The 15,593-nt window shown below is 48.1% G+C and overlaps 1 protein-coding gene across 9 annotated transcripts in view; it reads right to left on the minus strand.

The window, feature by feature from the left end:
* Positions 1-15,593, minus strand: part of RALGAPA1 (Ral GTPase activating protein catalytic subunit alpha 1) — a 717,351-nt gene that overhangs the window by 293,503 nt on the left and 408,255 nt on the right. For all 9 annotated transcript variants that reach the window (XM_085627452.1, XM_085627453.1, XM_085627449.1 and 6 more), the window contains 5 exons: positions 10,819-10,877; positions 10,336-10,444; positions 5,990-6,100; positions 5,147-5,215; positions 655-789 (listed from right to left, as the gene is read on the minus strand). In XM_085627452.1, coding sequence (XP_085483578.1) covers positions 655-789; positions 5,147-5,215; positions 5,990-6,100; positions 10,336-10,444; positions 10,819-10,877 — 483 coding nt within the window. The remainder of the gene's footprint in view (positions 1-654; positions 790-5,146; positions 5,216-5,989; positions 6,101-10,335; positions 10,445-10,818; positions 10,878-15,593) is intronic.

The raw sequence follows: 15,593 nt of genomic DNA on the forward strand, positions 1-15,593 counted from the left end.
GTGATGGGTCAGAACACCAGAAAGAGAAATTTGGCACCAAAGAGGTGAAGGGACAGGGTGCAAGTGAAGGGGAAATGAGCTCTGGTAAGGAGGCAAGGAGGCAGTGAGGGCATGTTTCTTGGGGAATGCACAAATCCAGAGTTTAATGGTCATGAGCCTACAGGGAACAGGGGCACCTAGCACCAGAGGAAAAGACGTACACCATGGAGAGCAGTAGGGTACAGAGCCCATAATGTGAGTCTATGTGTGAAGAGGGTGCCAGAGGAGGAGACAAGAGCCCGGTGTTGTGGAGGGTAAAGAATGCCAGAGGAGGTGACATAAGCTGATGGGTGATCGTGGCGCACAAAGCCAGTAGAGGAGATAGACGCCTTGGAGAGGAGGGCAGAGAACCTGAGTTTAGAAGATTAGAGTCAATGAAGGAAGGTGGTAAAGAGTACAAGTGGTGGAGACATGAGCCAGCAGGTGAAGCGGGTGAAGGACATTTGCCTTGGACAGGAGAAGGACATAGATTTTGGAGGTTAGCAGTGGTGAGGGGGGGGGGGGGGGGGGGAATTTGGGTAGGGGAGGGTACAGAAATTCAGTGAAAGAGAAATTACCATTAGTGATGAAATGCACAGAGTGCAAGTCGGAGGGCCGACCTTCAAACAAGATTACCTTGTATGCACTGTTGAGCACTGAATTGTCTCGCTTGTCATTCTCCGATCCAGCGATATGCACCGGTTTCAGAAGGGTCTTCAGGGGCAGCGCCATGATCCAGTCCAGAAGACAGAGCAGCAACGAGACTACTAACTGAAACAGATGGAATCATGAGACACCACCGAGGGGGGCTTAATCCCCAGAGCAGCCCATGGGCAATACTGACCACAGACTGGCATGGGGGCACAAACTGACACCACAGGCCAGGCCATGGAGCAAAAACAGACACCACAGGCCAGGCCATGGAGCAAAAACAGACACCACAGGCCAGGTTATGGGGCACAAGCTGACACCGCAGGTCAGGCCCCTGGCCATGGGGCACAAACTGACACCACAGGCCAGGCCATGGGGCACAAACTGACACCACAGGCCAAGCCATGGGGCACAAACTGACACCACAGGCCAGACAATGGGGCACAAACTGACACCACAGGCCAGGCCACGGGGAACAAAGTGACACCACAGGCCAGGCCACGGGGAACAAAGTGACACCACAGGCCAGGCCACGGGGAACAAACTGACACCACAGGCCAGGCCATGGGGCACAAGCTCACACTACCACAGGCCAGGCAATGGGGCACACAGTGACCCCACAGGGCACACACTGACACCACAAGCCAGGCCACAAGACATACATTGACACCACAGGCCAGGCCATGAGGCATAAACTAACAGCTAACACCAGTCCACGCAGCCCAGGCCACCCAAGGCTAAAATATACAGCACACTCAGATACTACCAGACCAATCCATCCAGCACATAAAGAGGCTCTTAGACCAGGCCATGAAGCACACACAGACACCCCAGGGTAACTGTTGTTGTATGTGGCACACAGTGATACTCCATGTTAGCCTATTGGCACAAACAGACACACAAACCATCATTTTTGTTATGCTCACATTTACACACACTCACTGACATGCCTGGCCGCCCATGGAGCACAAACTGACAGCAAAAAGGCAGGGTCCCCAGAATCCGGGAGTGTCTGTAGCCGGGTCTGGCCAGATGGAAGGGGAAACCTGCCACACCAGCACCTATAAAACAAGGGCCAGGGAATGCTAAAGGACTAAAGAACACAAGGACAGACACTACAGCTATTTTTGTATGTATGGCAAGCACAACCAATGAAAAGGTACACAAACTTAAAAAGACTCCACTCACTGAATGACCAATTAGCACCCCTAGCCCTGTTTGGAGCTGGGGGGGGCCATACTCGGACGACGGGTTTTGGTGCCATAACAAGTTGTCATGTTTACTACACATGGGCAACACAACCAATGTGGAGGCACTAAAGCTTTGCCAGATCGCAGTCAATGAATGCCCAATCAACAACCCTAAGGGAGGGCGCATAGGAGCCCAGGGCTGCAAGGGGGGGGGGGGAGAGCAACAAGCACAGAGGCAGCCTGGTGGCGAGCACCGCAGGAGAGCACCGCATGCACAGTGAGCACAGGCTCTCGCTTTCTATTCCATGAATCACGTATCACTTGACATTTTCAATTCTGAGACAATTCTCCAATACCTAGGCCGGTGGGTACTATGTAGAGTCAGAGACGGCCCTCAACATCTACCTGGGACTAGTCCCCACTCTGGCTGTTATATCTGTCACTTGATCACACAGATTCATTTCTCAATTATTCTCAATTTGCCAAAAAGGAACTTTTCATCCAATAGTAACTTTCCCACAAGAACTTTGTTCCAAGATCAAGGAGATCACCAACTGCAAGTCGTTACACAAATTGAATAAAATAAACCTGTGCCCAATCCCTGGTAACGTGACAAAGTAGTTAGGCTTATATCAAAGGCAATGTTCAAAGGATTAAAGCAATGCATAAATAGCAGAGAATGTCACAAAAAAACACAATAAGAACCCACAACCACTTTTATGAGTAAAATATGACTGAAATGACAACGCCCAATAGGGGGAACCAGAGATATTCATTTTTACAGTTCAAGTGAAAACAGCACCAGGCACGTACAAAGCACCAATGACAGTCTATGGAAGAGGTAGGCACGTACAAAGCACCAATGACAGTCTATGGAAGAGGCAGACACGTACAAAGCATCCATGACAGTCTATGGAAGAGGTAGACACATACAAAGCACCCGTGACAGTCTATGGAAGAGGTAGACACGTACAAAGCATCCATGACAGTCTAGGGAAGAGGTAGACACGTACAAAGCACCAATGAGTCTAGGGAAGAGGTAGACGCGTACAAAGCACCGATGACAGTCTATGGAAGAGGTAGACACGTACAAAGCACCAATGACAGTCTATGGAAGAGGTAGACACGTACAAAGCACCCATGACAGTCTATGGACGAGGTAGACAGGGACCTTGGTGCGGTTTGAGGTCGTCAGCGATCAAATACAAGTGGATTGGTCCTGGTGAAAGTCTGGAAGTCAAAAGGCTAAGTTTCTAAGTCCTAACGCAGATAGAGAAAAAAAAATCGCCCATGAGAGAGCCGCTTTTGAAACTGTAGCTGCTGCCATGGAACAGAAGGCTGGATACTTAACTCAGGTTGGTCACATTGGTGCTTGGGAGACTTGAGACTCACTGAATATTTTTTAAATCCCAAAGAAGAATGAAATTTAGTATTTTTCCAGAGGTGAGTGAAGCCTTGACTGGGACAAAGCTGAAATGTAATCAAAAACCGTGGAACTGCTGGTTGGGTCCTTTTTCCCACAGGTCCCAAGAAGCACTAGAGGAAAAGTTTTCAAAGTTTGCAAGTTTTCTTCTGGTGGCCAAACAACCAAAGGAGTAGACTTCTAAAGCCCGGCAGGACCTCAAGTGAGACACGTAGAGACTCTCAGGAGGTTAGAAAGAGGCAAACAAGCAAATCCAGTCAAGGTCCAATTGTCACTGGTTAGCTCCCAGGAAAAGGCCTCTTGCAGCTTGTTGTGTCCCTGTAGCCATACAGGAGTCTGCCAACTCACCCGTGGAGGTCATTTTTGTCCTGGGTACAAAAGGAACAGGTCCAGTCCTTCAGGGATCTTCTCAGGTCACAGACACTAGGTTCAGTCTTCTTATGATTTTCTACAGGTCCAGTAAGTAAGGAGATGTCCTGGGGGTGACATTTATGCCTGGCAGCAGCTAGTGGGTGGGGATGACTCCTAGACACTTCCTAACCGATGGGGTAAAGGTTCCAGGTGGCAACCCTTTCCACTTTTGCAGTAGTACCTGTTTGCCCCCACTGCAAACCATCTCACAATGCTGCTCACTCTCAAAATCCAAGAAGAGAAACCTGGGGATGACTGCCCAGAAAGGAGTCACTTTGCAACACTCATTCTAAGATCAAGGCAGTATGACATGTTTATCGCAATGTTTTAATCATAAGTAGCTTATACAAGTCATTTAACGGAATTCAGCCTTGGTGCAGTTAAAGGTTGTGTCTCTGTTGGGGCCATTAACACCGAATGAGAAGAACAAACAAAAGTCAAGACTTGGGATAAATATCGCAGATCCAGGGATACGAGTGGTCTCTGTCCTTCACCCTCCATCCCAAGGAAGGAGGTTGCATTGGTTCTTAAACAGTCTGACAAGGTGCTACATTTACTCTGGGCCAAGATGGATGACACCCGATCTCCTTTTTTTCCCATCATACTCAGAGCCTTTGAGGTTTCCTGAGTGCAATGGTCATGTGGAGTCGTAATATTTTAGTTTGCTATTATGAATGTAGGAGCTATCCCATGGTTCTCACGATGCACTCTGCTCCTGGCCTAGAATCTTATTCCAGCCTCAGCTGGCGACTAACACTTTCCAAGAGTAGTGGCAGCTGAAGTACATTTGGAATGGCAGCTTTGCATCATGGCAGCAGCATTCTGGACAACTTGTGAATGGGAGACTCTGCGACACTTTACTACACGGTGTATTGGAAATTGCCTCGTAAGCTCATGGCTGGGTGATGCAAGATCGGCATTCCTCTTACGTTCCTCTATGAAAGGCCTGAAGCAAGAGCAGCTTTTTCCAGATCAAGTCTCTTCTGAGCTCCGAGCGAAGACATAAGCGGCCCACCCTGCCATGTGAGGGACTGTGCTTGCCATCCTATTCCATCGATCTGTTTCAGGAATAATTGTGGAGACTGCATTGTGGGATATCAGAGAAGGAGTGAGAGATGGAGAGCTAAAGAAAGAGAAAAACAAGGCTCAATAAAGCACTAAGGGGGACCAGCTACTCAAAGAAACGCATCGGAGAAACCGAAAGTGGTGCACCCAGGAACACAATACAATGTCCTCTCCTCAAACCACCTGTTCACCATCAAAAAGTTACACTTTAGTGACTGACTTACTAACATACTTTGAACAGACTATGAGCTTAGGTCTCCTTCCTTTTGTAGGGATTACACAAGGGACTGCCCGACACTCGCACTCCAGTCCATTCCATGCTAGCTCTCTTCATACACAGACCACAGACTTGCATGTCCCCCAAGTCTCCATCAGTCCTTTGACTTACCCTTTTATCCAGCTCATAGGGAGAGGCCTCGGTGCTCGGTAACAGGTGGGTCACAGTGGCTATCAGTATCTATGGAGAAGAAACATAGCCTCTGAATGAAGAGGTTAAATACTCCCTGGTACTCTCCTCTTGTGCTCTTTCCCCTTGTATCCCTTATTCTCTAAGCAGCTGCTACTTTCTCTGTGTGCTCCTTATTCTCTACTAAGCGGTCACTTTCTCCGTGTGTCCCTTGGTACTTTGCGCTGCCACTTCTCTCTGTATCCCTTATCCCATGCTGACAATTTCTCCTTGTGTTTCCAGTTACCAAGCTGGCACTATCCACTGGTACCCCATATCTCCCTAAACTGAGACCAGGTGTGTGTTATTTTAATATTGTCTGCTGGATGGGGCCACGCTTCCCTATGTCTCATTGCTCCATTGAGCTAGGAGAGGACACCTTCCCCACGTATCTTTTCCATACGTGACAGCACCTTCCCTGCATACTCAAGAGCGGGCACTTCCTTTATCTGCATCTATGACAAACAGCAGGGAAATAGCATCTTATTTGGTTGTCTTTCTTACCCCTGAGCAGAGAGCTGGTACTCTTTTCATGTGCTGCTGCAAACCTAAGCTATGAGCTGTCACTCCTAATAAAAACCCTCTATTCCCTGAGCTGGGCGATGGCACTTTCTCTATATGCCTCTGTTAACCTGAGCTTGAAGCTGGCAGTATTCCCATCTGCCTTCCAGTGCACTGATCCGACAACTAGTCGATTAGCCACATGCACACAACAGCCTCATCCCCCAGTGTGTTCTGTGCACCAGCGGCCGCTTTGTTGTGAAATGGACACATGCTCAGACTTACCTCAATGATCTTCAGCGGGAGGTCAGGCTGGTAGAGCTGCAGTTGGTTTACATAGGTGATCAGCGTGCTGAGGACACTGCAAGCCACATGTGCTACGGCTTTATTGGGAAACTGGGAGGAGGGAAGAAGAACCAGGGTTATGAAGAATATTAAAGATCAATGAAAAGGAGGCAGAGAAAAGAAACCTAAGGACTAAAACCCCTCTGATAAGTGAAGCAAGGATTACAATATCTGCATCTGGACATGGCACCACGCTGGACAGTGAGCACAACAATCACAAACCACCCTCCAAGCTGCTCTCCTACACCAACATGTGATGCTGGAAGTGTTTCCGCTCCTGCTCTACTAACTCCCAAGTCTGGACTCCTGCCCTTCTATGAATAGGCCTCCCTTTTGAGGCCTTGAAATGAACAAACACAACTGCACATCAACGCACCAGACAACATGCACAACAACCCAGACCACTTGATCCCCAAATTAAGGTCCTTCTGGAGACCGACAGACCCTGTCGCTTAGCACATTGCTGGTTCTCGAACCACAGTTCCAGTCACTCAGCTCCTCCACAGACCTGCAGAGCCAAGTCTGAAATGAGTTACTTACCCGTAACACCAGATCTCCACTGGCAGAAATAGGATTACATGAACCCTTGTTGCACCACTGTTTACTGCTATTTAAGATTGCGGGGGATTCCCAGCCTGACTGCAAAGGAGTATGATTCAAGCACGTGAATCTATGAAAGATTCAGGGCTGGAGAACTTGGCATTACACATCATCCGATCATTTCAGTTCTGTAACAATTCATGTGACATTCAAACTGTTTGCAGACTTTCATAGAACCGTGTAATCCTATTTCTGCACATGAAACACTTTTCTGCCGCAGAGTACACCAAGACTCAACCCTACTGTTAGGCCACAGGCCTCCCTCTCACCCCTGTACCAAACATGAAGGCTGCCGCCCCCTCCCACTCTGGAAGGGTTGGGATGGGATTAAGTACCCCCACCAGGTTACGTGGCCACCGCCTGATCCCCGACTACTCCTGCTTCACAAGCATCAGACAGCAGACCTTCAATGTACCTCAAGTAACCCACAATGAAGGCTGCGAAGATACTGATCAACGGAAAAACCCTGGGCAGGTACAAAATGTAGCTTCAGAAGGGAGGCAATCATAGACACAAAACAAAAGACAGACAATGTATTTATGAAAAACACATATTTTATTCAAACTAACCGAAAACAGGAGTTTGGTCTCCAGTATCAAACCGTCACTAGACGTTGAAACTTCAAACTTTCCCCTGAAACAGGAGGAGGAATTATCCAACACTTGTTAGGTTGCAGGGTGCTTTTTGAGTCATCAGCCTACTTGTTCTGCAAACTGCAGGCAGGAACGCAGAAAGACCTCTACTGATGGACGAGCCTTTTGTGCTGCAGAACTAGCAGTTACAAGGGTGCCACTCACATGAGTTAGTCATAGTATGAACACGGATAAAGTTATCTTTACTGCCAGCTCATCTGAACAGAATCAAGTTGTGGCTAAGCATGGTGAGCCAAAAGATTGGCACATCCACTGATTCAATTTCAAATGCAGTTCTGTATGAAAGTTGCATCAGAGAATCATCGGTATTCACTGAAAAGTCATTCATGAGTTCAGAATTCTACACTTTTAGAAAGAGCTGCTCCCCACGAAACAACATATTAAACACTTGGGGTTAAACCTGAGGTCAGAACCCACACACTCGTCACCAAAATTACATTCTTTCAAAAGGCATCTTGGCAACTCGCTTGCTTTATAGGTGGCATTGAGTGAGAAAAAAGTCCAGGTATTAGCAAAAGAAAGTTTAATTTATCTACAAACGTCATCATTGTTTCTTAAGCGCCGTAGGAAAGTATTCAAGAAGTTCTTCCTTATATGGTAATCAAAAGACGCACAATTGATGGACGGAATGCAGAACAAATCATAACATTCACCCCCAGTCAAGAGATCTGGGTTAAATCCATCATTCTTTTGCTCCCCTATGCCACCCCAGTTTAGACCTGCCCATATGCAAATCAGTCTTGACCCTGTGCCTCATGGGAACAGTCCAGCCCGAACTGCCAAGCCAGGTCCTCCCTGGACCGGAAACAAGCATCCTAGGACCGGGTTCGGGGTTTCACCTCTCTTTAGCCAGGATAGCTTGAATCCGGTGGCACAGTGAGACAGGGACTCACGTCTGGGCATACCTGGCGCACTCGGGGCGAGAAAGCAAAAGACACACAATTGATGGACGAATGCAGAACAAATCAAAACATTCACCCCCAGTCAAGAGATCTGGGTTAAATCCATCTTTCTGAAGCTCACCATGCTACTTTGTTATATGGTAGCAGACTTTCCAACTCCCAGCTAATGAAGAAATCATGAAAAGTTGGTGCGCTGGATAGGTCACACCCTACGCAAGCCCACATCCCACACCATTAAGAACCTGGAACCCTCCAAGGAAAAGAGGGAGGCCAAGAAGCACCTGTTGCCGAGTCCTTAGGCTGACAGCAAGATGGGCTACACCTGGAGTCCGAGAGAAAGGAAAGCCCATGGCAGAGATGGCCGGAGGGTCCTGGTTGATGGTCTTTCCCCAAGGAAGGGCAGTAGGCATAAGTACGTAAATCTCCCTTGTACCCGTTGCGAAGGTGCGGGCCCAACTGCAACCACGCCGACTTGTCAAAGTTGTTTTTTTTACAACAAAACTAACCTGAGGTCAGATGTTATTTTCAGGGTCAAAGTTACTAGCTTGATGGCTCCAGAACTTTCTTCAATCTGTGGTTCACCAACGTTTTCAACTCCCGGTCAAGGAGGCTTTAGCGCCAGGACCCCTCTGGTAACTGTGTGCTCCATAAAACTCAAACTCATCCACGACTCTGTTCTTCTGAGCCTGGTCCTGGCTAGATCTGAGAGCGCCTCGAGGCCGGAGGTATCAATATAGCTTTGACCTGTTATCGATACTGACTCTTTCCCTTGAAGTCTCAGCATGTGTCAAGGGTTCTGAGCTTTATCTTTAGGTACAAATGACCTCAGGAATGTGTTTTTGTAAGTGCATTGAATTGTCCATCAATTTGTTTCAGTCTCTGTAATCTGAAATTGCATATTTTGTAGCATGTGCAGTGTTAAGTGCATCTACATTTGTTTGTTTGGGATGGCATTTACAGAAAACGCTTCCAGAGTCAACCATAGCCCCAATTTCAAAGGCTGTCGAGCCTTTTCAGGTTGGTTGAGAATGCAACAGTTACATCCTATTGTTACCAATTCTTTAAAATATACAAAGAGTGGGATTTGATTTTGACCAGAGGAGTACTCCTCCCTCGCCCTGTGCTGGTGGCTGGTTGCCATGTCATTCAGCATCCTGTCAAGTGCTTGCACTGCAATACATGAGGGGCTATTTAACACAATCACCACACACTAAAATCTTTGTCGTACATAAATTGTATAAAGAAATAAATTCGTTTTTGTTTTGTTTTTGCTTTAGCAGGATTATTTAAATGTTTCAGAGGGAACTTGTATTTTGCCTGTTGAAACACTTAATATAAACTGATAAGCAAGCATTGGCAAATCCAATATTCCTGATTTTAATAACCCAGCAATGACATGTGGACATTTTGTTTGGATACTTTTTCATATTAAAGTCTGACCTGTTGGCTTTGCTAATGCTGGTTATTTCCATGATTTTAGAGTTGTTCAGAGGAAAGACACACAAACCTGACACGGAGCACCACCATGCTGCGGCTGAAAACCTCTAAATACAAAATCTGAAAAACTACAAAAAAATTGATTTAAAAAAACCCCAACAAATGTATGCTTTTTCCTAGGGTCAGAGAAAATGTCAGGCCAGCAACTGTTTGGAGATTAACCTTTTCTTCCTATGCGCTTCTTAACCTGATGGTGGAAAAAATAATGTGAAGATGGCGTCAGATTCAAGGGCGCTCTGGCCTCAAGGTCCAAGCCTTCGAGAGCATTCCAAAACACACCAACTGTCAACAAACACTTGAGCGTCCTAGAAAAAGAACTCATTCCGAGACCAACTGCCCATCAAACTGGAAAACAGCACCACACTGCAGCAGACACATCAACGAAGGTTCACTGGAAACTCCGTAGGGGAAACAGTGCCTGGAAAAAGTCTAGCGGTTAAAGGTGCCTTGCACAGAAGTCATCGATAAGCCTCATACAGACCCTCGATAGAAGGGTCAAGGCTTTGGGTGCCTAATGTACCACTCTGTGTTGTATCTGCGTCTGCCGCTTGTCTCCACTCCACTCCCTGCTTGGTCCGCGGCATCCTTTTCTCACCACATACCACTGCCCAAAGCATCTTAACCATCCACTCACCTTCAAAGAGACACAAATGACGTTCAGGGCTTCCTTGACCTGGGGGTGCTTGGACTCTTGTACCAGCTCCTCACATAGCCAGATGCCCAGGTTACAGAGTGCGACACAGCTACAGAGAGAGAAAAGGGGGATCAGTAAAGCACCAAGGGGCTCCGGCTACTCAAAAGGACACATTGGAGGAACCAAAAGGGACGTATCCAGGACACAATGCAACGTTCTCACCTCAAACCATCTGTTCACAGAGTTAAAAGACAACTCTGTCACCCTTATATTTACTATCAAAAGGTTCCACTTTAGTGCTTGACTTACACACATACTTTGAACTGACTGAACCCCGCAAACAGAGACATGCGACACACAAGTGCCCCACGCTGCTACATCGTGACCAAGGCTTCAGTGACGCCAAGTCAACAAAGTACCCAGCCAGGCGCGTGTGGCCCTTGTGTAATTACTTCTCAACCAGAGGAACATAAGTCAACGTACCGTGCAGGTCCAGACGGCTCCTCCCTGGCACAGCTCAGCAGAGTTTTGACGATTAACTCCTAACAGGGAATAGACAAACAGCATGTTCAGTGATGAGCATGGCCAGCTAAGGGGATGAAAGGGATGCGGAGGGTCTGACAGCAGCCATGCTTTACAAACAGCATCCTCAGTGATGAGTGCGGCCAGCTAAGGGGATGAAAGGGATGCGGAGGGTCTGAAAGCAGCCATGCTTTACAAACAGCATCCTCAGTGATGAGTGCGGCCAGCTAAGGGGATGAAAGGGATGCGAAGGGTCTGACAGCAGCCATGCTTTACAAACAGCATCCTCAGTGATGAGTGCGGCCAGCTAAGGGGATGAAAAGGATGCGAAGGGTCTGACAGCAGCCATGCTTTACAAACAGCATCCTCAGTGATGAGGGCGGCCAGCTAAGGGGATGAAAGGGATGCGGAGGGTCTGACAGCAGCCATGCTTTACAAACAGCATCCTCAGTGATGAGTGCGGCCAGCTAAGGGGATGAAAGGGATGCGAAGGGTCTGACAGCAGCCATGCTTTACAAACAGCATCCTCAGTGATGAGTGCGGCCAGCTAAGGGGATGAAAAGGATGCGAAGGGTCTGACAGCAGCCATGCTTTACAAACAGCATCCTCAGTGATGAGTGCGGCCAGCTAAGGGGATGAAAAGGATGCGAAGGGTCTGACAGCAGCCATGCTTTACAAACAGCATCCTCAGTGATGAGTGCGGCCAGCTAAGGGGATGAAAAGGATGCAGAGGGTCTGACAGCAGCCATGCTTTACAAACAGCATCCTCAGTGATGAGCATGGCCAGCTAGGGGGATGAAAAGGATGCGAAGGGTCTGACAGCAGCCATGCTTTACAAACAGCATCCTCAGTGATGAGTGCGGCCAGCTAAGGGGATGAAAAGGATGCGGAGGGTCTGACAGCAGCCATGTTTTACAAACAGCATCCTCAGTGATGAGTGCGGCCAGCTAAGGGGATGAAAGGGATGCGGAGGGTCTGACAGCAGCCATGCTTTACAAACAGCATCCTCAGTGATGAGTGCGGCCAGCTAAGGGGATGAAAGGGATGCGAAGGGTCTGACAGCAGCCATGCTTTACAAACAGCATCCTCAGTGATGAGTGCTGCCAGCTAAGGGGATGAAAAGGATGCGAAGGGTCTGACAGCAGCCATGCTTTACAAACAGCATCCTCAGTGATGAGTGCGGCCAGCTAAGGGGATGAAAAGGATGCGAAGGGTCTGACAGCAGCCATGTTTTACAAACAGCATCCTCAGTGATGAGTGCGGCCAGCTAAGGGGATGAAAGGGATGCGAAGGGTCTGACAGCAGCCATGCTTTACAAACAGCATCCTCAGTGATGAGTGCTGCCAGCTAAGGGGATGAAAAGGATGCGAAGGGTCTGACAGCAGCCATGCTTTACAAACAGCATCCTCAGTGATGAGTGCGGCCAGCTAAGGGGATGAAAAGGATGCGAAGGGTCTGACAGCAGCCATGTTTTACAAACAGCATCCTCAGTGATGAGTGCGGCCAGCTAAGGGGATGAAAGGGATGCGAAGGGTCTGACAGCAGCCATGCTTTACAAACAGCATCCTCAGTGATGAGTGCGGCCAGCTAAGGGGATGAAAAGGATGCAGAGGGTCTGACAGCAGCCATGCTTTACAAACAGCATCCTCAGTGATGAGTGCTGCCAGCTAAGGGGATGAAAAGGATGCGAAGGGTCTGACAGCAGCCATGCTTTACAAACAGCATCCTCAGTGATGAGTGCGGCCAGCTAAGGGGATGAAAAGGATGCGAAGGGTCTGACAGCAGCCATGTTTTACAAACAGCATCCTCAGTGATGAGTGCGGCCAGCTAAGGGGATGAAAGGGATGCGAAGGGTCTGACAGCAGCCATGCTTTACAAACAGCATCCTCAGTGATGAGTGCTGCCAGCTAAGGGGATGAAAAGGATGCGAAGGGTCTGACAGCAGCCATGCTTTACAAACAGCATCCTCAGTGATGAGTGCGGCCAGCTAAGGGGATGAAAAGGATGCGAAGGGTCTGACAGCAGCCATGTTTTACAAACAGCATCCTCAGTGATGAGTGCGGCCAGCTAAGGGGATGAAAAGGATGCAGAGGGTCTGACAGCAGCCATGCTTTACAAACAGCATCCTCAGTGATGAGGGCGGCCAGCTAAGGGGATGAAAAGGATGCGAAGGGTCTGACAGCAGCCATGCTTTACAAACAGCATCCTCAGTGATGAGTGCGGCCAGCTAAGGGGATGAAAAGGATGCGAAGGGTCTGACAGCAGCCATGCTTTACAAACAGCATACTCAGTGATGAGGGCGGCCAGCTAAGGGGATGAAAAGGATGCAGAGGGTCTGACAGCAGCCATGCTTTACAAACAGCATCCTCAGTGATGAGGGCGGCCAGCTAAGGGGATGAAAAGGATGCGAAGGGTCTGACAGCAGCCATGCTTTACAAACAGCATCCTCAGTGATGAGGGCGGCCAGCTAAGGGGATGAAAAGGATGCGAAGGGTCTGACAGCAGCCATGCTTTACAAACAGCATCCTCAGTGATGAGTGCGGCCAGCTAAGGGGATGAAAAGGATGCAGAGGGTCTGACAGCAGCCATGCTTTACAAACAGCATCCTCAGTGATGAGGGCGGCCAGCTAAGGGGATGAAAAGGATGCGAAGGGTCTGACAGCAGCCATGCTTTACAAACAGCATCCTCAGTGATGAGTGCGGCCAGCTAAGGGGATGAAAAGGATGCAGAGGGTCTGACAGCAGCCATGCTTTCAGGTGAGTTTGTAGAAGGCGTAGAAGGACAAGTGTAAGTAAAGTGATGGGTGGGCGAAAGGAGAGAGTGCTGCATCTTCAACAACGCTTACTCAATAAAAAATGTATTTAAAGGCCTTGGTCCCCTCATGATAGTTTATTGCAGCTGGACGAGGTACAGGTGGGACCTAACCAATCAACTCACACTGCCCAAAGTCCACACTGAATCCTCTCATGCACTCCTCACACACACATTAAGCCACAAAGTAGTAATCCACATATTGAGGCACAAACCAAAAGATCCGAAGATGGCCGTCTTTTTTTTGTCTTTTTATTTAGCCTTCTTTAGTCGACAAGTGTTCCACACGAACTCTGGCACCTTTACAAAGCTTTATATATTAGATTAAAGTTTGTCCTTCTTATCACTGCAGACTTTCAGCACACACTGCATCTCACCAGGAGGCTGCAGGGTGGTTTACAAGTTCATGGCACTCACATCTGACTTGCAAGAACGTCTCCATTATTATCGTTATTTGTTCGACAGTTTTTTAGCGCGTCTGAGCACAGAGAGGTATTGATGAGCTTTAGAGTAAAACAAGAGGGACATGACGAGAGGAGTCCTGGGGCGAAGGACAGAAGGGCTGGGAGAAGACGGGTGGGGATGGTACCATGAAGGTGAAGGAGTGGCAGTCACTAGAGAGGTGAAAGGTGCAGGAGAGGAGGCAGGTGCAGGAGAGGAGGCAGGTGCAGGAGAGGGTGCAGGAGAGAAGGAAGGTGCAGGAGAGGGGACAGCAGGAAGTAAGGGCAGGGAAGCGGACTGAAGGAAGGCAGAGAAGGGGGCATGGTGGGGAGTTGGAGGAGTAAACAAGGAAGAAGGACTAGGGATATAACAAGAGGAGACTGGGATACATACTAGTGTGGAGTTTCTGCAACTAAACAAGCCTAAGGTCTCGACCGAAAGTTCAATTTATTTTATTTATGACCGATTCCGTTGATACCTTTGCTCTGACGGAAGTGATGCTCTGAAAGACATCATCTTTACAGAAGGTTCCTCAAACTCCCTAGCAGAGATGACTGCTACGAAACCATGAGTCTTCCGAGCTAGCACACCCATTCTCCAGGAGGCCAGGGTTCAAATGCCTTATGGATGAGCAGGTCTTAAGGAATATGCTACTTATCAGTATGCATCTGTTCTTGGCATGTAGAGGTGCAGAGCCACACACTTAGGATAGTAGATCGCTATCTGGTGTTGGGCTCGGTTGCTTGCAGGTTGTTGTTGTCTTCGGAAGAAGTCTTTGATCACGAGATAGGTGACTCCTCCCTTGGACGATGGGCATCAACTCCATCCTCAGATTGTTTTTCGACATGATGGGAAATGATGGAGTTTGTAGAAAAGATAGAGATGTCCATGTGTAATGTCTAAGTAAGACGCTGCTGGAACAGATACAGGTCCCGGGGAGGTGGGTGGGCGTGTGTGGCTCTGCAGCTCTACATGCCAAGAACAGATGCATACTGGTAAGTAGCATATTCCGTTCGAGGCATACGAGCTGCAGATCACACACTTAGGATAGACTATATAGCAGTGTCTCCCCTAGCGGTGGTCACCTATATCAGTTGCAGCAGTTTGAAATAAAGTTTTAAGGACAGCCTGACCCACAGAATCTTGTTGCTTTGCTTGCACGTCAACACAATAGTGTTTAGTGAAGGTGTGTGTTGTAGACCATGTGGCTGCCTTACAAATATCTTCTAAGGGAATGTTTCCTAAGAATGCCATGGAAGCCCCTATTTTGCGTGTGGAATGCGCTCTAGGGGAAACTGTCAGTGTGCGTTTAGCCTTGTGGTAGCATATTTGGATACATTTAACTATCCACCTGGCTGTCCCAGATTTGGAAATGGGGTTGCCTTTATGTGGTGGAGAGAAAGCTACAAACAATTGTTTTGTTTTGCGGAATGATTTGGTTCTGTCAATGTAGTAAAGAAGGGCTCTTTTAACGTCTAAGGTA

This window comes from Triturus cristatus, chromosome 9 (genome assembly GCF_964204655.1).
Source record: "Triturus cristatus chromosome 9, aTriCri1.1, whole genome shotgun sequence".
Taxonomy (NCBI): Eukaryota; Metazoa; Chordata; class Amphibia; order Caudata; family Salamandridae; genus Triturus; species Triturus cristatus.